This window comes from Neophocaena asiaeorientalis, unplaced genomic scaffold (genome assembly GCF_003031525.2).
Source record: "Neophocaena asiaeorientalis asiaeorientalis breed wild unplaced genomic scaffold, Neophocaena_asiaeorientalis_V1.1 scaffold30, whole genome shotgun sequence".
NCBI lineage: Eukaryota > Metazoa > Chordata > Mammalia > Artiodactyla > Phocoenidae > Neophocaena > Neophocaena asiaeorientalis.
In genome coordinates this window covers 17087617-17110814 of record NW_020174923.1, presented here as the reverse complement: position 1 = coordinate 17110814, position 23198 = coordinate 17087617, and the positions used below count along the sequence as shown (strand labels likewise).

Sequence of the window (23198 nt, the reverse complement as noted above, 5' to 3'; positions counted from 1 at the left end):
GCTGATGCTGCCGGTGGCCCCCAGAATAATGGAGCTTCTGGTCGCATGGCTGTCGTGTAGGCATTCCTCAGTTGTGCTCAGCCAAGTGGCTTGGGGAGGATTGGGCTGTGAATTGTCAGCAGCAACCCATGTCCAGGCTTGTATGTAAGTTTTGCTCTAGGAGGAGGTAAATGGTGTGGGGTGGGGTGCTTTCACCTGGCTGCTTTCACCTCTCAGCTACTTGTAGAGGGAAGGAAGCCTTAGCTCGCAGGCCTGTAGGGCTGTGTTGCAGGCTGTGGGTTTTGGTGAGATATGCCAGAGGCTGATTCTGCAGGGTCCCCAGAGCTGGAGGGAATCGTGTGCTTGGGATGGGGCTGTTCTGCCCCTGCACACGCAGGGGTTCTGCCAGCTTCCCGCAGATGGCTGCTGGAGCCAGCAACTCCACTGATTGGCTTTTCATCAGAGGCCTCTAGGGGCCTCCCTTCTCCTTGTCGTCCCTGTGCTGCAAACTGCAGGCAGTGATCATGGCTGACCTTTGACTCCTTGACTCCGAGATGCCCAGACCAAAGAAGCTGCTGTTCTTAGCAAGGTGTGCGCTGCATTCCACGGACGGTGGGAGTCGGAGAGGCAGGGCTCGCCCCACAGCCATCGGACACACAGCACCCCAAGGCCCAGAGCAGCCCGCCCTGTGCAGGCTTCTAAGGATGTCAAAGAACAGAGTGCCCAACTCTCCTACCTTGGGCAGGACCTGGAACTCGGGAAAGCTCCCTGAAAGCTCCCTGTCACGGGCTTGGTCAGCTCGGGGCCAGGTCCCAGCCTGAGCTGCCTCTGAAATTTGAGGTGCACGACAGCGCCGGGAGTGAGCTTTGCCTGGTGACTGAAGTCATGGAATGGAAACTGTGAGGCCCGTGCCTGCTCTGGAAGAAACAGATTTCCTGGAGAGGTCCCAGTGTCTCCCTCCAAAACCCTGCGACCGCTCCTTGGACTCTGCCATTGTCTCCTGGTAGGGACCCTGCCGCCTTCAGCGCTGCCGCCGCCCAGGTCTGCGGGAGTCGGCTCGGTGGCTGCTGTTAGTCTCCTTTCTGCCCAAACAGTCCCTGGGTTCTTCACACAACTCGTTCCAGGACTTCAGGTCAGAGAGCTCAGAGAGAACCAGTGCTTGGGGTTTGGGGCCTTGCAGGATGGTGGGCCCGTGGCTGGCTTGAACCCAACGAGGGAAAGGCCCCGGGGCCCCCATACTCATCCGTGGGGACCTGCCTTGGGCAGCTACTCTTGGTGGGCTTCCCGGGTGTGGCCCTTAACCTCTGCCTACAGCGCTGGGCTCTCGGGCTCCATGTTCCAGCTGTTCACTCCTGCCTTTGGATTGACTCTGCATTTGACCCCTGACCCTGTGGCACATTCCCACGGCCTCCTCACTCTGTAAGGAGAGAGCTGGGGAGAAAGGAGGCCTCGGCTCTGGACCGAGGTCAACTACACAGGGCTCGTTTCCCCCACACGTGCCCACTTCCAAAGACGCGGACGTCTGGTTTGAAGGCCGGTCCACACCAAGCCACCTCAACACCTCGGTTTATGGAAAATTTATGGAAAATTTCAGGCCTTGCTGCAGCTCCCTTCTAACTGCCGTCACATACTTGCTGAAGCCCAGGGTGGGTGTCTTGAATTCTTTGCCCAAAGATGACCCAAAGGCCTGGATAGCTTCACAGAGCTACAGCCCGGGAGAGGGTGGTGCCAGGCCGGGGTGGGGGGTGGGGCAGGAGCGTATTTCTGGCCGGTGCCTCCTCACACAGGGGCAGCCTTCCTGAGGCCTGGCCCGCCTGCCCCAGAACCAGAGGAGAGCCAGGGCTGTGGTTTACTACTGCAAGGTGACGGCAGGCCTGCAAACAGACCGTCCCTAGGGACGCCGTGGGGGAAATTTCACTCAATTCAGTGCAAAAATATTGACTGCCGGCCGGCAGGGTGCCACATCCGGGAACAGGGAAGTGGGAAGCTTCACCTTTCTGTCTTGGCTTTTCTCCAGGTTGTGGGAGGGGCATCCATTTCCGGGGTGGGGGGAGAAATGCCAAATGCATTGTTGTTCTGCTTGGTACATCTCACTTGTTTCTAATAAAGGAAGCAGCTGAACAAAACCCTCGCGATCTCCTGTATTCCTCTGGTCAGCAGGTGACAGTGGAATCGATGCAGCCCCCGATCTGGGCTGGAGCCCTCTCGCTCTGCAGGGAAGGCCCTCGTGACCACAGCACCGGGCAACTTCTGAACACCTTCCTTTGACAAGGCTGCCCTTTCAGGGCCAGCTTGGCTCTTTGCCCCTAACCTCTCCCACCCGCCAGCAAGGAGCCGGTACTGACTCAGGTTCCTCTGTGTAAGAGGAGCAACCAGGCTCAGCGCCAGCACCCTCGGTCCGGGTCAGCGTGGCTCCTCTGACGGAGGGCGCAGGCACCGCCCCTCCCACTTGTCCAGATGTCACACCTCCCCTTGCGGGCCAGGGGCCGGGTGGTTCTGTTGAGACACCGGGGGTGCTTTTAATGCTGCAGGCCGGCAGGTCCCACTGAACCAGAAAGGTTCCCAGGAAGGGCCTGAGAAACTGCATCTAGATTTCCTGTGTGTCGTGTGTGTCCCCCCGCCCACCCCCTCTTCTCCTCCTCTGGACCTTTTCATCCATTCCCCCCATTGCCGGATGCCTCTGAGCCCCTTCCCAGGGAACCTGGGCCCTGAGCGGCACCCTGAGAGGACACAGGATCTGCCCCTGGGATCGTCCGTGAGGCCTTTTCCCAGTCCTCCTAGACCCCCACCTTACGTCTCTCCCCAGCCCCAGACCAGCTGACTCCAGCTCCTGACAGCGGGCCTTTGGGCCTTCGCTCCCATCTTAGGTTTGGGCTGGGAGAACACAGCCCTGTGGGTGGTCTCCACCCAGGGGTCTCCAGAATTACGAGCTGTGTTTCTTCTTTGCCCCCAGCTCCCATAATCAGTTCCTGTCAGCTTTTTTGCCTTAAAGACTCTCGCCCTTTGAAGGCCATCTTCCCAGCCTTCGGGCTCTTCTCCTAGCAGTAAACCCTTCCTCCAGAGACGAGAAGCAGGACTGGGGGCTCAACCGGGGCGCCCGTGTTCACCTGACAGGAGCCCCAGCCCAGGCCCTGCGGGGACCGGACAACTCGCAGTTGCCCTTCATATGCCAACACTGGACCTGGCCTCACCGTGCCCCCAACCGTGGGGCTGCAGTTTGGCCGCCTGCCTCTCCTGACAGCCTGAGTGTTGTGTACCAAGGCCGCCCAGCCCATTCCTTCACGGTTCCTGGACAGGGGGGCATCTGGGCCCCTTCAGAGTCTGATTGTTTTCTTTCAGACACACTAATTCCTCAGAACCAAATGCCCCTCTTGGTGTAAACCGAGAGCAGGGTGAGGCTGTCACTTCCTGCATCAGGCAGGAAGGTGGAGACAGCCCAGCCCTGGGTTCTATGGGAGCAGCTTCCAGCCCCAGCCCAGCCCAGCCCCTGCCCCAGCCCACCCTCCGGGAACTGCCGTCAAGCTCAGCCCTTGTTCAGGGTTGGTGCTGCTGCTTGAGGGAACCCCAGATGCCAGAGCTCCACATTTAATCCCAGAAAGTCACCTTTCTGACAGGTCGCCTCTGGATTCTGCCTTCCGGTGTCTGGGCACCTCTCCCAGCATCTCTAGGGGGGCCTGGGGCGGCCCGCTGCTTTCCAGGCCTTTGTCTAGAAGGCTGGTTGGCTGGTGGCAGGAGAGTTCCAGGTCTCTGGGATTCGCCTACTGAGCAGACAGGGGCCTCGAACCCAGCTGAGCCTGGAAAGGGGGACTCTGTCTGGAGTCCCTCAGAGGCCTGTCCCCACCCCCTTGAGGGCCATAACGATCCTGCTCTGGCAGAAGCCCACCCACCTGCCCCGCTCCCCGTCCAAGGCCCCTGGTGTATGTGCTGTGGGGGTGGCTTTGTGAACTGCCGTCCCCACAGTCTTGTGATGCTGGCAGCAGCTTTGAGCCAAGAGGAAGGGTCAGGGCTATTTTGAGCTGCGGCAGCTCCTCCAGCACCCCTGGCTGTCCTAGACAGGGAGCCCAGATGCAGCAAGAGGCCCAAGGGACGCTCCCTCTGCCCCGTCCCTCCTCAGAGGCCTGTGGGTGTGACCTCAGAGGTGCTCAGGGGGTGGCAATGGTAAAATAAACTTGCTTCTTTATTTTGTTCTGCTGTCCTCTCCAGGGCTCTTCTAAGACAAGTTAAAAATCTCCTCCTCGGTTTACCCAGGGCTGAGCCTCCCTCTCCCTGCTCGCTTTAACAAGGGAGTGGCGCTCAGGTTCCAGAGCTGGAGGGAGGAGCCCAGAAAGCCTGGAGGGGGAAGGAGGGCCTTACGGGGTGGCTATCGCCTGGGGAGGGGGCAAGGGGGTGGCTGGGCTCCTTGTGGGAAGGAGGCTGGGACGGGGCAGAGAGTGGCTGAGGGCTTACATGTCCCGCTCCCCAAGTCTCCTGGCAGCAACGGGCCTGGCTCTTCAGAAGCCACGACGACCAGGTGGGCTGAGCACCCGAGGAGCTGGGGGCATCTCACAGCCCAGGGAAAAGATCAACTGCCTGTTCTTCAGGAGGGGCTGAGGCGGCCCTCAGCACCCAGTTGAGAACAGAGCCTGGCGGGCAGGCTAAGTGGGAGGCTGGAGGGCTGGCCCTCCGTCACCCCTCCACTCCAGAGGAGAGGGCCTCCGCTGAGGGATGCGGACTGGCACCTGCAGAACCCAGGGTGGCTCAGCTGTGCCGTCAGGAGCGCTGGATGCAGATGTGGACAAAGAGGGTGGCTGGTGACAGTGAGGCCCCGTCCTTGGAAAGCAGGTGGATGTGGCGGTATCCTGCCGGGAGGGTAGCCCGGTGTCAGCTTCTCTGCCCACCGCCCCGCGGGGCCAGGCTCTCGGAGGGAGTGGGCAGCCCGGGTGAACAGGGCCTTGGAGGCCCGGCCCCCCTTCTCTTTCCACCCCCGTCAGCCCCACCAACCTTGCTTCAGGCTGCTGAGAGGCAGTGTAAACTGGCCCACAAAGTCATTGGGGGACGTGGCGTCATAATCTTCCACCACGAACCGGACCAGCACCAGCTCCGGAGCCCGCAGCTGGAACTGCAGGGTCTGCCCCCAGCGGGGGTTGAAGCCTAGGGCGCAGGCCTGTCCGTCAAGAGCCCGCCCTGCACCTGCCCCGCTCCCCGCTATCTGCCCCCGGCTCGCCCCAGCGGGGCCCCCACCATTGTTGGTCACGCAGTTGGTCTCCTTGCAAGCACAGTCTGCGGGCACCCCGTGGATCTCAATGCGCACCAGCGGGTCCACGATGGAGTTTGGCTTCTCGGCATTCAGCTTGGGCAGCTGCTGCGCGGTCAGCACCTGCGCGGGAGCGAGGGGAGCTGCAGCCTGGCCCGAGGGGCTCACACCGGCCCTCCCGCTCAGGACCTGGAGGCGGACCGCCCTCCCGCGAGCTGTCCTCAGGCCTCTGCTAGCCTCAGGCTGGCACCCCGCAGACAGGGACCCCAGCCAGGGTGTGGTCCAGGCTGCTGACCTGGATGGTGAAAGTCGTTCTGGGGGGTCCGGGACACTCAGGGTCAAAGGTTGTGTCACGCTGCCGCAGACAGGCAGGCTTCAGGACATAGCCGCACTGCCCGTTGATAAGGAAGCGCCCGGCATTGAGGTCCATCTCATAACCTGGCGTCTGGAAGTTCAGGGCCACTGTGGACACAGCGGGGGCAGGGCAGGGGCTCTCAGTGGCCCTCTCTTCACTGCTCAGTTTCAGGAGTCTCACTGCCCTCCCCGCCGGACACACCTCATGGGGCGAGGACTCAGCTCTCTCTAGAGAGGGCCCAGGGTCCCACTGCCTGGGTAGTGATATCCCACCCCTACCATGGCTGGGGGGTTTCACGGCAGCCTCCGCAGCTGGAGCCGGAGGGTGGGGCTGGGCCTGGGGCCGGGCCAGAGGCAGGATCCAAGGAAGCCCCATGTTTCCCTCCCTGCCCCCACGGGGACCAGGCTCCTCTCCTTTGGCTCTGCTCAGCCTCCCTCCAGAACACACGCTCGTCAGCGTTGACTTCGCGGGGACTGCCGCGCTGTGTGTGTGCGTGAGGGGCATGTGGGAGCGCAGGTTTTTAATTTCCACCTGCATGAAAAGTTTTGAGATTGTGCCTGGCTCGTTTACACAAACGAGCCTGCTTTGTGTTTCCCCACCTTCCTTGTTGATCAGTCTTTTGATAACTGGCATCTATTTCTGGACTCATTTCTCCACCTTCTGGAAAGCTGTGCGGCCTCATCACTGCTGGGGCCGCCGTGGCCCCCTGCCCACCCCCTCTCCCCGGCGCTCCCACTCACCCAGCTGACAGCCCGAGTTCCACATCTCCTGGGGGTTGTAGTTGGCGGAGTTCATCCGCAGCCCCAGTGGGTAGACACGGGTCAGTTGGCAGGCATTGTGCCTGATGAAGCTGTTCCCTGAGGGAGAGTTGGGGCAGGACTGTGACAGCCCCTGGGCTGGGGCTCACCGGGTGCCAGGGCCTGTCCCCTCCCCTCCCCCACCTCCAGAGGCAAGCTGGGAACAGAGGCTGAACTCCCATCCCCAGCTCCCCCGCCCCCGCTCCTTGTTCTCTCTGATGAGGGGACGGGGGTCCTCACAAGGAGGCTGCTGAAGTCCAGAGAGGGGCAGGGACACCCCCCCTCCCGCCGCCTGACACTGCCTCCCACCCCAAGTCCCCACGTTCCCAACTTGGTGGGTGGAGCACTTGGCCCCAGGCTGGCATCCCCTGTCTTTCATGGCTCATCCCACAAGCACTCCTCCAGCCACGCCTCTGGCTCCAGGAACCCTTCCTGTACCTCAAGCCTCCAGGCCTTGGAACAACCTGCTCCTCCTGTCTGAAGTCCCCTCCCCCTCTTCACCTGGCTGCTTCCGCCTCATCCTTCAGTCAGGTGTCTTCTCAGCCATCACTTGCTCGGGAACCCTTCTCTGATCTCACCCCCTCCTGCTGGGCTTCCCCAGCCTCCATCATGCCTGTCCTGCCCGACTGATCACCCGGCACCGTAATTATCCATCTGTGTCTGGCCCCACCACTAGGCTGTGAGCTGGTGAAGGCAGACAGCAGCCTCCCCCTTCCCTGTGCCCTTTTCCCTCTACGTACGCCTGGCCGGGTGCCGGGCATGTGCTGGGCGCTCATTCCCTGAGCCCCTCTTTTCACTGCCCCCGAAGCCCTTTCGCACTCCTTTCCAGATCAACTTCAGCATCTACCACCCACCAGGAGCCTGCAGGTCCCCCAGAGGCCCGACGTCCCGGCTCCTACCTGACTCTCGGATGAGCTTCTTGGCCTTGCGCTCGCTGAGGGAGCTGACCTGGCAGGGCTGGGGCGGGGCTGGGGCAGGGCGCAGGGTCCGCAGGCGGCTGGCCCAGCAGTACACGGCCAGGGCCGACAGCTCCGGGGAGATCTGCTTGGCCTGGGAGACGAGCCTCAGCGGGGGTCTGCCCACTCCAGACCCCTGGTCCTCCCACCTTCCTTCCCTCTGCCGCCTGCCCCCAAGCTCCACAGTGGCATCAAGCCCCTGCCAGGCCCGGGCTGGCCCAGCCAGGCCCACTCACCCGCCGCCTCTGCTCTGGGGCCCCCGCCTCCTCTTCTTCGTCCTCGTCTTCGTTGTCCTCCTCCCGGTCTGATAGAATTCGACCGTCCTCATTCCGAGCGGCTGGTAGCCTCTTCCCCTTCACCAGGACCCGGCCTTTCAGCTGCTGTAGAGACCAACACGGAAAAATTAAGCCCTTTTGCCCCTATGTCGGCCGGTCAGTCTCTCACTCAGCCACCACTGTGTGAGGGGCTGGCCCAGGGTGGCGAGCAGCGAAGGAGACACAGATGAGTGATGTTTCTGATAGGAAGAAACCTATGAGGGAAACAGCCCCACCCACAGGGGACTGGCTAATGGGGTCCCTCTAAGCATCGGCATACTACAGAGCAGCCAGTAAAATGAATGAGGCGGCTCGGGCTTGGAAGAGGAGGTGCTCTCTTCAAAAAAGACCTCATGTGAAAGAAGCACACGTAGAGTATGTGCTCACATGATCTTCTTCGGGCACCATTTGAAAGAGAAGATAGCTATGTACATAGCTATATATATGCGTGGGAAAGTTCTGGAAGGATACCCAAGACACTGTTGAAGATGCTTACTTCTTCAGAAATAGGACAGGGGGGAGCCTGAGTGGAGGAAAATCCATGTTCCGTTGTGTATGCTTTTCCGCGGCTCCATTTTTTCTTTTACCATATGTATGTTATTTTCATACCGACAAAAAAATCACACACAAAGGTGAATCTACATTCCTTGCATAATTTGGGATCGCGAGGAGGAGGAGAGTTTTCTCAAAGAGCCCAGAAAGGATGAGTGTCCTGAAGGGGCAGATGAAATGCTCTGGGGGGTGGGAGGAAAGGAGGAAGGACCACTTCTGAGGAAGTTGTTAAGGCCACAGGAAGAGGCCCTTTACGCTGAGCTACAGCTCTAAGCAGGTGGCGCTTGGTGAGCACAGATGGCTAGGAAGGGAGCTTCAGATGGAAGAGACAGTGTCAACCAAGGCCTTAGAGATGGGAACGGCCAAGCCTGCAGGGACTCCGTGGGCAGGAGGCAGAGCGGGGAGGTCAGGGCCAGGTCGTAGAGGGCCTTCAATGCCAGGTGACAGGGTGGGGTGTGTCTAGTCAAAATGGAAGGCAGACAAGTGACTAGACCACAGGGTGGCAGACGTCAGATGAACGGAGAAGCGGAGGAAGGTTAAGACAGAGAGAGGGGAGGGGGCCTGAACAAGGGAGGTGGATGTGGACCTCGGAGCCAGACCCTCCCCCCACCCAGGCTGGGGGTCCGGGAGCATCACCTCTGGCGACGGCAGCTCTTCAGGGTTCTGGGAGTCCAGCAGCTGCGTCACCAGCATGTCCCCTAGGATAGTGTGGAGGTGACGGGCCATGGCAGCCTGCTGCTCCAGCCCACAGTGGTTCTCGAGGGACAGGATGACGGGGTACGGAGACAGCTGTGGGAGGGAGGGGCAGCAGCTCAGTCACTCACCCCTCACCCACCAGGACCCCTGCTATGCCCAGCCCCCCACCCCTTTCAGGCCAGGCAGGCAAAGGCAGGGCTCTGGAGAACCCACTCTGGGGGAGACTGAGTGCGTGGATGTGGGACACACCGGGGTCAGTGTGTGCGTGGAGGGGCAGAGGTCAGATCTGGGGCCTCGGGGAAGGGGTGGAGTGTCTGGGGAGCTGAGGGTGGCTGCAGGAATGCTTTGCTCTTATATGCGGCGAGCCGCTTCTGACCAGCAGAATGACGAATCACCACACGCTAGATTCTTCTCGCATCACACTTTATTGGAGTACGGCTTGATTTCGGGCGGATGGAAGGAAAACCCCGTACGCTCGAGCCTGTCTGCTTATATAAGGGCTTAAGGACTCGTGTAAGTCCCCGATTCGTCCGTATGGTTATCGCATTTCGCAAGCCGGACTTTGGATAGGCCACTGCTTCAAAACCTGATTAGCATATTAGGTGCATGCGCCCTAGCGGCATACTTAGCGCATGCGCAATGGCTATCCAGCCGCGCCCTACACTTATAAATGCTCTTTATCTGTTAACGGCACCGACCACGTCGTTTAGGTTGCACACTTTTGGTCCCAGCCCATCATTTGCTGATGGTAAGGTTTGTATAGCTCGACAGAAGTTGCAATTTTATGTAGGTGCAACACTGAGCCTCTCTTTCACGATTTTCTCTTTGCCAGTCATAATTAAAAGGTCCTACCCTACCCACAAGGTTTTCTTCTGGAAATTTTACGATTTTAATACATTTACTAAATATAAGGGTGGGAGAAGGGAGCCTCTCACCCAGCTTTATTCTACCCCATTGGGCAGTTGTCCCAGCAGCACTTGGTGAAAGTGAGTCCCTGGGCAGGGGTTTCTTTTGTTTCGGGGTTTTTTTTGTTTGGGGGTTTTTTTGGCCGCGCCGCACGCGGCTTGCAGGATCTTAGTTCCCTGACCAGGGATCGAACCCGTGCCCCCTGCAGTGGAAGCACAGATTCTTAACCACTGGACCACCAGGGAAGTCCCAGGGGTTTCTTCTGGAAGGACCAAGACCAGCTGATGTCATGGGGAAGGCTCTGGGGCTGGGCGTGGGGGTCCCAGGGCTCACCGTGAAGGCGTGGTCACGCACTGCCTGGATCACATCTCGGAAGAGGATCTTGGAGGTGAGGGTGTGGCCATGGTAGATGACCGGCTCCCCTCCTGGCCCCTCCCAGCAGTCAAGCTCCACACAGCGGCATCCCTGGGCAAAGGCTCTGCGGACGGATGGATGGATGGGCCAGGTGCCGTGTGGGTGGCACAGAGCAGGGCAATGGACAGGCGCCCAGGTAGGCCCCAGGAAGCCCATGGCGGGAGTTGAGCCCCATGTCCATCCCCAAACTGGCTCCCAGACATGTTCACTCCCACCATCCCCCCCACGATGGTACCTAACATAGGCCTCGGTGCTGCTGGGCCCACCGATCTGAGAGTCGGTCAGGTAGGTATTATGGGAGGAGGAGATGAAGTAGTGGGCCAGGGGCTGGTTCATGTCCTGGAACACACACGTGTGGGCCGGGTTCAGGGCAGCCCCCTCAGGCGACAACAGGTACATCATGAAGCCATCCAGAGTCATCAGCTCGTGCTGCTTGGCTGAAGGAACGGGCAGAAGAGAGCATCACGGGGGACCCCTTTGCCTGGCCCTAAAGTGCCTCAACGCTCACTCAACTTAGTAATAGCGAGCACCTGTCTACTGACTGGACTCCACGTAAGTTATGCCTTTTTTTTTTTTTTGGCCACACCTCGCAGCTTGCGGGATCTGTTTCCCGACCAGGGATTGAACCCGGGCCACGGCAGTGAAAGGCTGGAATCCTAACCAGTAGGCCACCAGGGGACTCCCAAGTTATGCCATTTAATTTCAACCCAATCCCGTGAGGACGGTACATTACTATGTCATTTTACAGATGTGGCAGCTGAGTCTCAGAGAAGCAAGGTAACCTGCCCAAGATGGTGCCCACAGCCTGTAAGAGCAGAGCCCACTTAGCTGGGGACCCGGACCTGTCAGATGCCGAGCCCTGGGCCGTGTTGGCCCCAGCCCCATCTGTCAGACCCCTCACCTGTCTCGTTGAGCTCATAGGTGTGGATGAGCTGCTGGGCGTGGGCCAGTGTGGCGCCATCCTCACCCTGGTCCTCCAGGAACTCCAGCAGCTCGGGGGTGCTCAACACCCGGTCCTCGCCCGAGTACCGATGGAAGATCTCCTCCAGCTCGGGGCGTTTCAGCAGCCGTTGCAGAAACTCCTCGATCTCAGGCCCCTCCAGCCACTCATTGTTGGAGCGGTCACACTCCTGGAGAGCAGGAGGGAGAGATTCAGAGGAGGAGGACACCCTGGGAGAGCTGGCCTGCGCTGACACACCCGTCATCCACCACGTCTGGGAAGGAGGCATTGTCCGCAGTTTCACAGGTGGAGAAACTGAAAGCTAGCCAGGCTCCGGGTCTCACTCAGACGCACACAGCTGCTAAATCACAGGGCTGGGATTCTAAGAAAGGACTCTTGGGTTCATTGCCTGTTCCTCTGCCCCATGACCTACTCCAAGAATCAAGATGTGAGAGGAAAAACTGTGAGCCCTGGGCAGAGCTGAGCCCCGCTGCCAGAATCCCCCCTCCCGTGTGTATACGCTACCGTTCTCAGCCTCACACGTTCACACCCAGGGGCAATGAGCAACACATAACAGAATTCACGTGGTGCTATCAGCCCAGGTGCACTGGTGCCGTGGCCCCTCCTGTCTTTTGAGGTCACAGTCAACATCCACACAGGTGTCTCCACGTGATCCAACTGGGCCACGGATGCACAGCCCACCTCCGTGGGCCCCTGTCTGTGCTCCCACATGTGGGGTGTACATGGTCACGTGTGGAGGTGCCACGCATGCCACAGTGGAGGGGGGTGCGCTCCTGTGTGTACCCATGAGCCTGAGGTCCTCCCTACCTGGGCTCTGCCTGAGGGTGAGGAAAGGAGCTCTGGGCCAGCACTCCCATCCTGGCCCAGTGGCTTCACTGGGCTGAAAGTGTACCTAGGCCCAGATGTGGCCTTTCTGCAGAGAGAGGCCACTCTCCACAAAAGCTGGCGGGTGGGAAGGGGGAGGGAACTGATGACTCAGATGGCTGGGGGAAGGCAGAGAGCAGAGGTCAGAAGGGTGGCAGATGCCCACCTTGAAGAGGCTGTAGGCGTACATGTCGTTCATGTCCACGTTGACCATGCGGAGCAGGTTCTTGATCTCCTTGAAGCTCATCTTACTGTCCTGGTTGGAGTCCGCTCGATGCAGATAGAAGTGGATCCAGGTGTGGGTGCTCAAGAAATACTACAGACAGGCTGGGCCCAGCCCCCTGCTGACAGGTAACTGACAGGTATGGCATACCCCCACCCCCGCCCTGGGGGCTCCCAGGTTTGGGGGCTGTGGTTTCCCCTCAGCCTGTGGACCCCCTGAGTGCCCCAGCCGCACGTCCTCCACGGGAACGGGCTCCCCAGAGACAGGATGCCCCGTCACCACCCTCGGTTCTTAAGACAAGGGGCTCTAGCTCAAACCGCGGGTCCCTAAGGGCGGAGCCCCGCCTCCCCGGGGCCTGAGGGTCCTCCCGGCACACGGCCGGCCCCCCTCCCCGCGCGGTCCGCTGCCCTGCCCGGGAGGATATTGGTCGAGGCGCTCGCGCTGGCTCATGGCATCGAGGCGCGCGCGCAGCTTGGCCAGACCGCGCACCCAGCGCTGCGCCTCCTCGGCCGTGGGCGCCGCCAGGTCCAAGTTCTTGCGACGCCCCTTGAAGGCGATGGTTAGGCAGCGCGCCGGCTCGAAGGCGCCCCCGAAGCGCCGCAGGCCCTCGGACTGGTGGCCCTCGCGGACGGCCTCGATGTGCTGCACGAAGACTGCGGAGAGGGACGGGACGCGCGCGGCCGGGTCAGGGCGGCGGGGCCGGGCCTCCACTGTCCCCAGCCTGCCCGCGCCCGCCCGGGCCCCAGCTCACAGATGTGCTGCGAAGGCGCGCGCGGGATGCGCCGCTGGAACCACACGCTCAGGCCGTCCTCCTGCAGCCGGTACAGCCGCTCCTTTTGCCATGTCCGCGAGCGGATCTTGCAGAGCCGGGAGCCCCGCAGCATGGCGCGCACGTCCTCGTCCTCCGTCAGGCCTGCGGGGGCGGGAGGCGATGGGCATCCTGGCCGGCCCTGCTTGCAGGTTCCCTCCACCCTCCTCCCGGCAGGGAGGTGCGGCCTCCCTCCCCAAGCCTCTGTAAACTCTCCCAGGCGGCTCTTCCTCTCCCTGTAACAGGCCCCAATACTGGCTTTGGCTGCAGGCTCTTTGGCCCCAAGGCCTGTGCTTGGTGTGTCCCACCCAGGCCCCCCTGGGAGGGGTGCCAGTAACAGGCCTGCCCTCCCCCGTGTCAAGCAGCCTCGTCTGGAGGCCCTCAGAGCAGAGCTCAAGGCAGCGCCTGGGACTCAGGCCTCGCTAAAGGTCACTCTTTCTGCCACTCCTCTCCATCACGGCCTCCAGCCTTCAAGCCTGGAATCTGCCATCAACAGCCTTTTTCCCTTGACACGAAAACCTGACCATCAAGAGGGTAGTCTCACTATCTAACCTAAATCTTTCTTGCTGCAACCCAAGCTCCTCACCTCTGCTTTCCCGAAGACAAGGGAGGACAGCAGAGGTCACTCTGGCTCCAGGGTCTCAGACCAAGCATGCCAGGCCCAGTCCTGCCTTGGCCAGCCTGGGGCTGATCTCCAGATGCCCTGGTGGGGCCCAGCTGAAAGCATGATCTCCTGTGACACTTGGTATCCCCCTTGCCCAGCCACTGTCACAACCCCGTGTAACCCCTGAGCCCACATGTGCTCTCCGGTCACAGCGTCCATCCTTCTTAATAAGACAAAATGCTTACAAAGTACCTACTACATGCCAGACCCCACTCACGTATTAACACACGAGAAAACAAGTGCAGAGATGCTTCAGCAACTTGCCAGAATTCCATGGCTGGGGAGTGGCAGAAGCAGGCTTCAGACCCTGGAGGTCAGGCTCCAGCACCTTTGCCCTTGGCCACTACACTGACCCCTCTGCTCCTTCTATCCTCCTCCCTCCCCAACTCCCTGCAACCACCCTGGGCTTGAGGACCTAGGAAAGAGCAGGGTCCGAGGAGTCAAATACCAGCTCTGTCACTTCCCAGTTACACGGCCTTGGTGGCACTACCCTGTGACTGCTCTAAGCCTCATGTTCGCCATTCATAAAATGGAGACCACAATAGTAGCTGCTACAAAATCCAAAATTCAGTCAAGACGCTGCCCATCCTGGTAGGGCCACACCCTGCTCAGATCTTCCTCAGCAGGGGTCAAAACCAAAGGTTTATGAGCCAGGGGACAACAGAACGTGTGGAAACCAGACAAACTGTAGGGTCCACACCCTTTGGAAGGACGGAGGCAGCCAGGAGTGGATGAAGGCCCAGAGTTCCCAGAGAACTGAATCTGGATTTATATGTGACGCCTCCAGATTTTTCAATGTTGGCAATTAAATCAAATTGAAACAAAAAACCCCAAAACACCACTGTTTGGGCCAAAAGAAACAAGACAGTGGGCCTCTCTTCCTCCCTTTATTTTAACAAGCTCCCAGTACTGGGTTTGGCTTTAGGCTTTGTGGCCCCAAGGACCCTGCTTGCCCAGCTGCAAACCCTGACCTGAGGTATCAAGTCTCAATTCCTGGGGCTTCCTCTCACTCTCTCTAGGAGTCTTTGTAGGATCATTCTCCCATCTCTTCCTCACACTGGGGTCCTTCAAGGGCCACCTCCTCCAGGAAGTCTTTCCTGATTTGTCCTCAAATAGGCGTTCTCCTTCCCTGACCACCAGCAACATTTTTTACTTTAATTAAATCACCCCACCTAAACTGTAATTTCAGTGGACCTTAATAAGCCCAAGCACTGGGATATCCTCACCTCAGTGCTTGTCCCAGAGCCAGGCTTGCAGCCAGTGTTTTCTGAAAGGGGAGGCAGATGGACAGACAGCTGGGGACTAAGTGTATTCTAGCCCCAGCCCCGAGCCATCTGTCCAGATGTCAGGGCAGCAGCCTTGTGGGTCAGGGTTTCTCAACTCCGGCTGTGCATCAGAATCGCCTGGTGGAGGTTGCAAAACCCATGACCCAGAGATTCTCATCCAGCAGGTACAGGTTGGGGGTTGGACATCTGTATGTTTAAAAAGCTACCTTATGACTTTGAGAGTGACTATAATGGAGAATCATGGACTCAGGGGCAGGAGGAGAAACCTGCCATCCTTAAGAGGCTATGGTTCCCCTTGGGGCCAGTTTGTGACCCTAATGGCTCCAAGGGGTCTCTCAGGGTTTAGACTGTGGCCTTCTGGAAGGGTCAATGCCCACTCAGTGCGACCTAGCCAGGAAGGGGAGGTGGAACCCTCCTTCTTCCAGGTAAAGAGCTGGAACTTGGCATGTGCCAGGCCAAGAGACTCACCAGACCCTCAGGCCCCTATCCACACAGGTTCCCCACATCCAGGCAACCTCTGCATTCTCTCATCCTGAGGAACAACAGAGTGGGGGGCAGGGCATTCAGGGGCACCCGCAGCGCCACCAGGGCTGAGCCCGCCCCTCCACCACCCCCTCAGCTATGGGAAAGGGGACTCCTCATCCCCATGACAACCAGGCACTGCAGCTGCAGCCACCTCCCCTGACTGGGCCAGCCCTGTGATGCCAAGGCCAGAGGTGGGGGGGTGGGGGGGTGGAGGAGGGGGCTGGTGCATGACTAAGGCTGGAAATGGAGGTGAGTCACTGAAGAGCCTGCTGCAAACAGGACATGGAGAAAGGCAGCCTGAGCTCCCGACCAGCACCCCACTGGGACAGGTTCCCACGCTGAGGAGGCCCCTACTCCTGGCTCTCACCCCCAGCTCCCCAGGAGCCTGCTGGGGGAAGGGGTGACATTCCATTCTGCCCACCCAACCAGCACAGGTCCCCCCCGATCACACTGCCCCTTGGACCACACTGTCCTCCAACCACACTGCCAGAGGAAAAGCCACACAGAATGAGGGTGAAGTGCCAGGCTGGGCCAGGTGCTGAGTCCCTGGGTGGGTGCCTCTATTTCTCCATTGCTTGAGCTTCTGAACCCTAGGATAGTGAGGGGGCTGAGCTGTCAGATGGGAGGGGCAGGACCAAGGGAGGTAAGGGCGTGAGGTCAGGAGGCAGGCCCAGGCCCTGGGCAGTGATACTGAGAGGGGCCTGGCCCTCTGCCTAGCCACCCAGTAAACATTTATCGGTCCCACCAGATCCAAACCCCCAGATGTTTCCTCGACCTCATTCCTACCTGCTTGGAGCAGGAGTGCAAGCTGCCTGCCTCCCGTGGTTTCCGTGGATTCTCTATCTATCCATCTCTGCCTTGAACCTGGAGCTGGGCTGGGCCAGCACCATGGCCACCTCAACCGAGCAGGTGGGGGAACAATCACGAAATAACAGTAGTAAAAATGAGGACAAACAGTACCAAAAGGTGGAAACAACCCAAGCGTCCATCAACAAATGAATGAATAAGCAAAATGTGGTCTATGCATACAGTGGGTTATTATTCAGCCATAAAGAGGAGTGAAATCTGATCTCTGTTACAACACGGATGAACCGTGAAAACATTATGTGGGCTGCCCTGGTGGCGCAGTGGTTGCGAGTCCGCCTGCCGATGCAGGGGACGCGGGTTCGTGCCCCGGTCCGGGAAGATCCCACATGCCGCGGAGCGGCTGGGCCTGTGAGCCATGGCCGCTGAGCCTTCGCGTCCGGAGCCTGTGCTCCGCAATGGGGGAGGCCGCAGCAGTGATGAGGCCCGCGTACCGCAAAAAAAAAAAAAAAAAAAAAAAAGATGAAAACATTATGCTAAGGGAAATAAGCCAGACCCAGAAGGACAAATGATGTACGATTCCATTTACATGAGATACTAGAACAGTCAAATTCACAGAAACAGATTTTATATCACTTATACCTCAATTTAAAAAAATTCAGAGACAGAAAGTAAATTAGAGGTTACCGGGGGCTGGGGAAAGGGAAGAATGGTGACTTATGTCCTAACGGTTGCAGAGTTTCTGTTCAGGGTGACGGAAAGTTTTAGAAATCACGCAATATTGTAAATGTAATTAATGCCACTGAACTGCCCACTTCAGAGTGGCGCCCGTGGCCAATTTTATGTTACATGTATTGCACCACAATTTTGAAAAATTAAGGGACTTTGCTGGCGGCCCAGTGGTTAAGACTCCGCGCTCTCAATGCAGGGGGCACAGGTTTTTTTTTTTTTTTTATTTTTTTTGCGGTACGTGGTCCTCCCACTGTCGTGTCCTCTCCCGCTGCGGAGCACAGGCTCCAGACGCGCAGGCTCAGCGGCCATGGCTCACGGGCCCAGCCGCTCCGCGGCATGTGGGATCTTCCCGGACCGGGGCACGATCCCGTGTCCCCTGCATCGGCAGGCGGACTCCCAACCACTGCGCCACCAGGGAAGCCCGGGGCACAGGTTTTGATCCCTGGTGGAGGAACTAAGATCCTGCATGCCACACAGCACAGCCAAAGAATAATAATAATAATAATGTAATATGCCAGAAACCGCTGTACACCTTACATGGCCGAATGGTATGGGATGTGAATTAATTCTCAGTAAAGCTGTTGAAGAGGCACAGAGCAGCTAACGAACTTGTCCAGGGTCACGGGGCAGCTGGGGTGCGTTCAGAGTTCAAAGGGCTCTGTGTGACTGAAGGAGCACACAGGGCTCTCTGTCTGGGGCCCACCCACAGGGGGCTCACAGTAAATGATAACAAAGAAGGAAACCGAGGCAGTGTCGGGGATGGGGGGTGGGCAAGGACCCGGGTATTCTGCTCCATCCCTGCTCCTCAGTCCCATGGCTTCCAGCTGGGCCCCTCTCCCGCCCAGTGTCATCAGCTGGGGCCCAGACACCTTCCCTGAGCCGCTTATCTCAGCCCCCAGAGAGGGGCCGGGAGGTGGTGAGGAACGGGCAGCCCCACAGTTTCCCAGTAACCACCTGCAGCCTGGGCGGTTTGGGCTGTGTGTGGTCTGGGGCCAAGGCTGCGGGCAGGAATCTGCCTCACTGGCAGAGCTGCAAGGGGCTGTGGGGAGGCCAAGTTTATCCCTGGCCCTTCAATCCCACCTTTCTCACAGATGGGCCACTGATGATCAGAGAGGACTAGCTGTGTATGCTAAAAACAGTGTGGGTGGCCCAAGGCAGGGGTGGATGCAGGGGCCGTGCAGGGGGTGGGCAGAGGCCAGAGTGGGCTGGTGGCAGGGGTGGGAGTGCTGTGTGGTCACGGTGCGTGCATGCAGGGAGCAGGGTGTGTAAGGAGTGAAGGCGTGTGTAGGGTGGTGTGTGCCTATCAGGTGTGTGTGTGTGTATGGGGTTGGTGGGTGGGAGGTGGTCAGCTTGGCATGGAAACTAAGGTGTGTGTGTGTGTGTGTGTGCCAGTGTACACTCAGGAAGGGCCCACGGGACTCCAGTAGGAATGTGAGACATGCAGGGAACAGCGACAGCCGACAGCTTCATGCCAACGGGGGGAGGGGAGCAGCTTTTCCCCAGTGACTGAGGCCATGAGGCTCTGGGAGGGGACAGGCAACGGCGAGGGGTCTCAAACTCCTTCCCACCGGAATCCTCAAGCCAGCAGGTAGCCTCAGCACCTCGGGTACCAAACGTGTCCCCCTCGCCCTGACTGGCTGCCACACCCAAGGCTAGAGCCTAGCGGAGCTCAGTGCCAGAATCCATAACATTCCCTGAAGCATCAACAAAGTCAAGAAAGGCAGGCAGTGCTTCCCCTGCTCTGGGTGGACGTAGTGCGATAAAGGTGGCAGCACTCCTCTCCACAGGGCCAGACCAGGCGTGAAGCCTGTTTGGGGGCTGAGATCGTGGAGCAGGGCTCCTCAGAGCTGAGGAAGGAGGAGAGGTGAGGGGGCCAGGACGCAGGGTAGAGCCAGCCCCCCAGCCCTGCCTGGCACACGCCGGCGTGACCAGGAGGGCTGCCCACCCCTCCCACCACCCAGGCCAGGCACCTACCCAGACCGGGGGCTGCTCTGAAGACCGCCCCACCCGCCAACCTCGCCCCTGGCAGCCCCACTCACCCTGCAGGAGATGCCCTGGGCAGGCCATCAGGAGTGTCCACTTTCCCTGCGGCACTTGGCGGTGTGTGCCGACGGGGGAGGGAAGGCAACAGATTCTGCCCACTTAGTGCTCTGATCACAGGGAGGATTAGGGGCAGGGTGGAGCATCGGGGGCCCAGGGACAGTTCCAGGCTCTGGGGAGATAGGGCTTCCAGACAAAATTCAGGGTGCCCAGTTAAATGTGAATTTCAGATGAACAAAAAATAATAATATTTTAGTATCAAATATTTACATAATTTGGGACATACTGATATATATTTTTTGGCAGCCCTATGAGGACATCCCTGGCAGCTGGCAGAGCCACTATGGGAGAGGGGTGTAGCAGACCCCTCCCCACCAGGCTTAAATCACTCATTCATTCATTGTGTTAGGGGCTTGCACACTGGGCCAGACTTCCTGGGTTCAAATCCTCTCTTAGCTACTTCCCAGCTTGGAATCCGGGGCAAGTTACTGAACCTCTCTGAACCTCAGTTTCCTCACTTGTAAAATGAGGCTAATGGTCCCACCTACCTCATAAGGTTGTGACATTAAACGAGCTAATACGAGAAAAGCGCTCGCACAGTGTTATAAAGGTGTTAGTTAGTATTCATTAATTCCAGCAATAAAGAGCCCTCATTGAGGGCTTCCCTGGTGGCGCAGTGGTTAAGAATCTGCCTGCCAATGCTAGGGGACATGGGTTCGAGCCCTGGTCTGGGAAGATCCCACATGACGCGGAGCAACTAGGCCCGTGAGCCACAACTACTGAGCCTGCGCGTCTGGAGCCTGTGATCCCAACAAGAGAGGCCGCGATAGTGAGAGGCCCGTGCACCGAGATGAAGAGTGAGTGGCCCCCGCTCGCCACAACTGGAGAAAGCCCTCGCACAGAAATGAAGACCCAACACAGCCAAAAATAAATAAATTAATTAATTAATTAAAAAGAAAAGAAACGCTGTTTCTTATTAAAAAGAGCCCTCATTGAAAACGATGGCTTTGGTGGCAGACAGACGCTGCCTCTTAACCGCGCGGCCTTGGGCCGGTAACTTCACCCCCTTCACCTCAAGTTTCTCATCTGTGAGGACAGTGACAGCACCTTCCCCTGGGGTGGCCGAGGATTAAGTAAGATCTGGGCTACTGAGAGCTCAGGCCTGCCCCGGTGCTCACTGGGCTCCTCTTCTAGCTCTTCAACTGTTCCCTGGCTTCCCTGGAGCAGGCCAGGCCAGCAGCCCAGCCTGGGGGCGGGGTATGGGAGCGGAGTGGACCCTAGGCTCCACAAATGACTCCCACTCAATGCGGGGGCTGCTGTCCGTCCCCCCTCATCTCGGTTTCCCCCAGTATGGCCCCCCTTTCTTTTCCTTGGGCCCCTCTTCACCTTTGACTCTGAGCCACTCCCTGCTCTAGTCTCTTGACCTGATCGGAAAGAAAATCTGTCCTCTGTTAGACTAAGGGGTGTGGCGAAGGCGGTGACAGGACACAGCCCTGAGGGTCATTTCAGGAGAGGCAGCAGCTGCAGGGGTCATCGTGGAAGCTACCTGGCTGGTAGACCTAGGACTGGGCCTTTATGGCCAGGGCAGTTGGGCCCCAGGACACCTGGGTTTCACCTCCACCTCCACCTGGACTCAGTGAGGCCTGGGGAAGGGACATTCCCCACAGACTTGACATTCCTCTCTCTGAAGGCAGTCAGTCAGTCGGGGGAGGGAGGGTGGCCCAGATGGCATTCTGACACCCACATAGTTCCCAAGAGTGTCACTGTCACGGGGTGCCCGGAGCTCCCATTCAACGTTGCTCAGCCAAAGGGTAATGAGTCTTGGGCTCAGCTGTAATTATTTGTCTACAAGTGGCTCCTGGCACTAGACTGTTCATTCCCCCAGGGCAAGGTGCTGTGTCCTCCATCTCCGTAGCCCCAGCCCTGACACTGCGCTCTGGCATGCGGATGGGGCTTAGCAAAAATGTATGGAATGAGGAGGCAGGCAGGTGTGCAGCAGCATCGCCTCAGCCCTCCCATGGTACCCATAACCCCCGCAGGCAGCTGACTCCTGGGGCTGCTTCTCTGGCCCAACACCAGCCCTGACTACCTCAGCAGCACCTCAACTCCCCATGGCCATCGACCTCTCCCCAAACCACCACTGCCCCTTAGACCACAGAATGATGACGCTGCCACCCACTAGAGACACCTTCCAGATCCCACCAACTGCAAAGTCCAGCCCAGTGCATCTCCCTGTAGTTCTGGAATCCATCTCGGCTGTACCGGCCCACTTCTGAGCTCCCCGTCCCCCCCGCACACACACAGCTTGCCCAGCTGACTCCTCAACCTCCCTCCTGTGGGTCTCCTTGTTTCACCCCTGCCTTCGTCCAACCCACCCCTACTCTACACAGTTCCTGCCTCTCTCCTCCGGCCTGAGACCTTTCCCGGGCTCCTGTTACCCTCCAGAGAAAGTCCATAACCTTATAAGCAGGGGCCTTGAGGACCCAGCCTCCACCTGCCTCTCCCCTTTTGCCTCACTCTAGTCTCCCTCCAGCTCCAGGGTGCAGCCAGGGCTCGCCAGCATCTTGGTCCTTCCTTCATAGCCTTATTTCTTTGCTTCATTGTCTGACATCCTTGCTGGTACTTCAGCTCTCTGAGGGCCAGGACTGTGTCTGCCTTGTTCGTTGCTGAATCCCCAGGGCAGAGCATAATATAGGCACTCAATAAATGTTTGTGGAATGCATGTGTGATTGATGAAAGGTAGGGCAGAGACCACGTCTTCTGTCTCCATAAGGAGAGTGCCAGGCACGGTGCTCAGAACACAGCACTCAATAAATTCAGGTCAAATGAATGAGAGGAGGCAGAAGTAAGAACAGGGGGTGGGGCTTCCCTGGTGGCACGGTGGTTGAGCATCCGCCTGCTGATACTGGGGGCACGGGTTTGAGCCCTGGTCTGGGAAAATCCCACATGCCGTGGATCCGTGCACTGCAACTACTGAGCCTGCGCTCTAGAGCCCACAAGCCACAACTACTGAAGCCTCTGTGCCTAGAGCCCATGCTCCGCAACAAGAGGAGCCACTGCAATGAGAAGCCCGTGCACCTCAACGAAGAGAAGCTCCCCTCGCCACAGCTAGAGAAAGCCTGTGCACAGCAACGAAGACCCAATACAGCCAAAAATAAATAAATAAAATAAATTAAAAAATTTTTAAATCTTAAAAAAAAGAACAAGGGGTGGAGGACAGTGGTAAAGAGAAGGTAAGACCGGCTATCGGGACCTCTGATTTTTGCTCCAAGATTCACACAGGTCTTCGGGCAGCCCTGCCCTCTGTTCCCTCAGCCCCACTTCATTAACTATTCTACCGACCACAGTTCTACTACACCACTTCAGTTTTACAGTATTTTACATTGTATAAAATACTCTCACACATAAACCCCCTCATTCAAGCCCTCAACCCCCCAGTCAGTCCCACTTTGCCCTGGTTCTGAGAGGGGGCCAGGGGCAGTGTGGGGTACATACAAACTTTTGCCCTCTATTAGCTGTGTGGTCATAGACAAATTCCTGACTTTCTCTGAGTCAGTTTCCTCATCTGTGAAATGGGGATTATACCACCTGCCTCTCAGGAAGGTGAAGAAGATTGAAGGGCACCACATCTGTAACCACCCAGTGCTGGCCAGTGTCTGGGAGATGCTTGATAAACCATAGTTACTTTCCTTTCCCCCACTGACTTCCCTCAAATCTGAGAAGGCAACTCTGGCTTTCTGACCCGAAGGTAAGGCGCCTCCTGGTGGAAAACAAAAGCCATCCTGGGAGCCTCGCTCGGACCCCAGGACCTCGGGTGACCCCAGGTGCGACCTCCCCTCCCCCGCTGGAACGGTGCTGGCCTTCCATCCCTCGCCGGACCCCACAGCCCCATTGGGAAGCCCACCAACGGCTCGCCAGAACACCCCAACCCTCCCAGGCTGCGCCCCCGGGGCCCCTCCGCGCCCACCCCGAGCCGCCCCAGCCGCTCACTGACCCATCTTCTTCAGCGCCCGCAGCCCGGGCCTCTTGTTGCCGCCGTCCTGGGGTGCGGGCGGGGACGGGAGCGCGACGGGCACTGCGACCTGGGCC

General features: G+C 58.7%; 1 protein-coding gene across 1 annotated transcript in view; it reads right to left on the bottom strand.

Moving 5' to 3' along the window:
- Nucleotides 1–4138: 4138 nt before the first annotated feature.
- Nucleotides 4139–23198, bottom strand: part of PLCD3 (phospholipase C delta 3) — a 20245-nt gene continuing 1185 nt past the window's right edge. The window contains 15 exon segments of the mRNA XM_024760775.1: nucleotides 4139–4817; nucleotides 4960–5109; nucleotides 5200–5335; nucleotides 5508–5674; nucleotides 6308–6424; nucleotides 7264–7414; nucleotides 7557–7700; nucleotides 8823–8975; nucleotides 10122–10266; nucleotides 10438–10639; nucleotides 11104–11332; nucleotides 12194–12323; nucleotides 12675–12903; nucleotides 13002–13163; nucleotides 23104–23191. Of these exon segments, the coding sequence (XP_024616543.1) occupies nucleotides 4645–4817; nucleotides 4960–5109; nucleotides 5200–5335; nucleotides 5508–5674; nucleotides 6308–6424; nucleotides 7264–7414; nucleotides 7557–7700; nucleotides 8823–8975; nucleotides 10122–10266; nucleotides 10438–10639; nucleotides 11104–11332; nucleotides 12194–12323; nucleotides 12675–12903; nucleotides 13002–13163; nucleotides 23104–23191 (2376 nt within the window). The 3' untranslated portion in view covers nucleotides 4139–4644.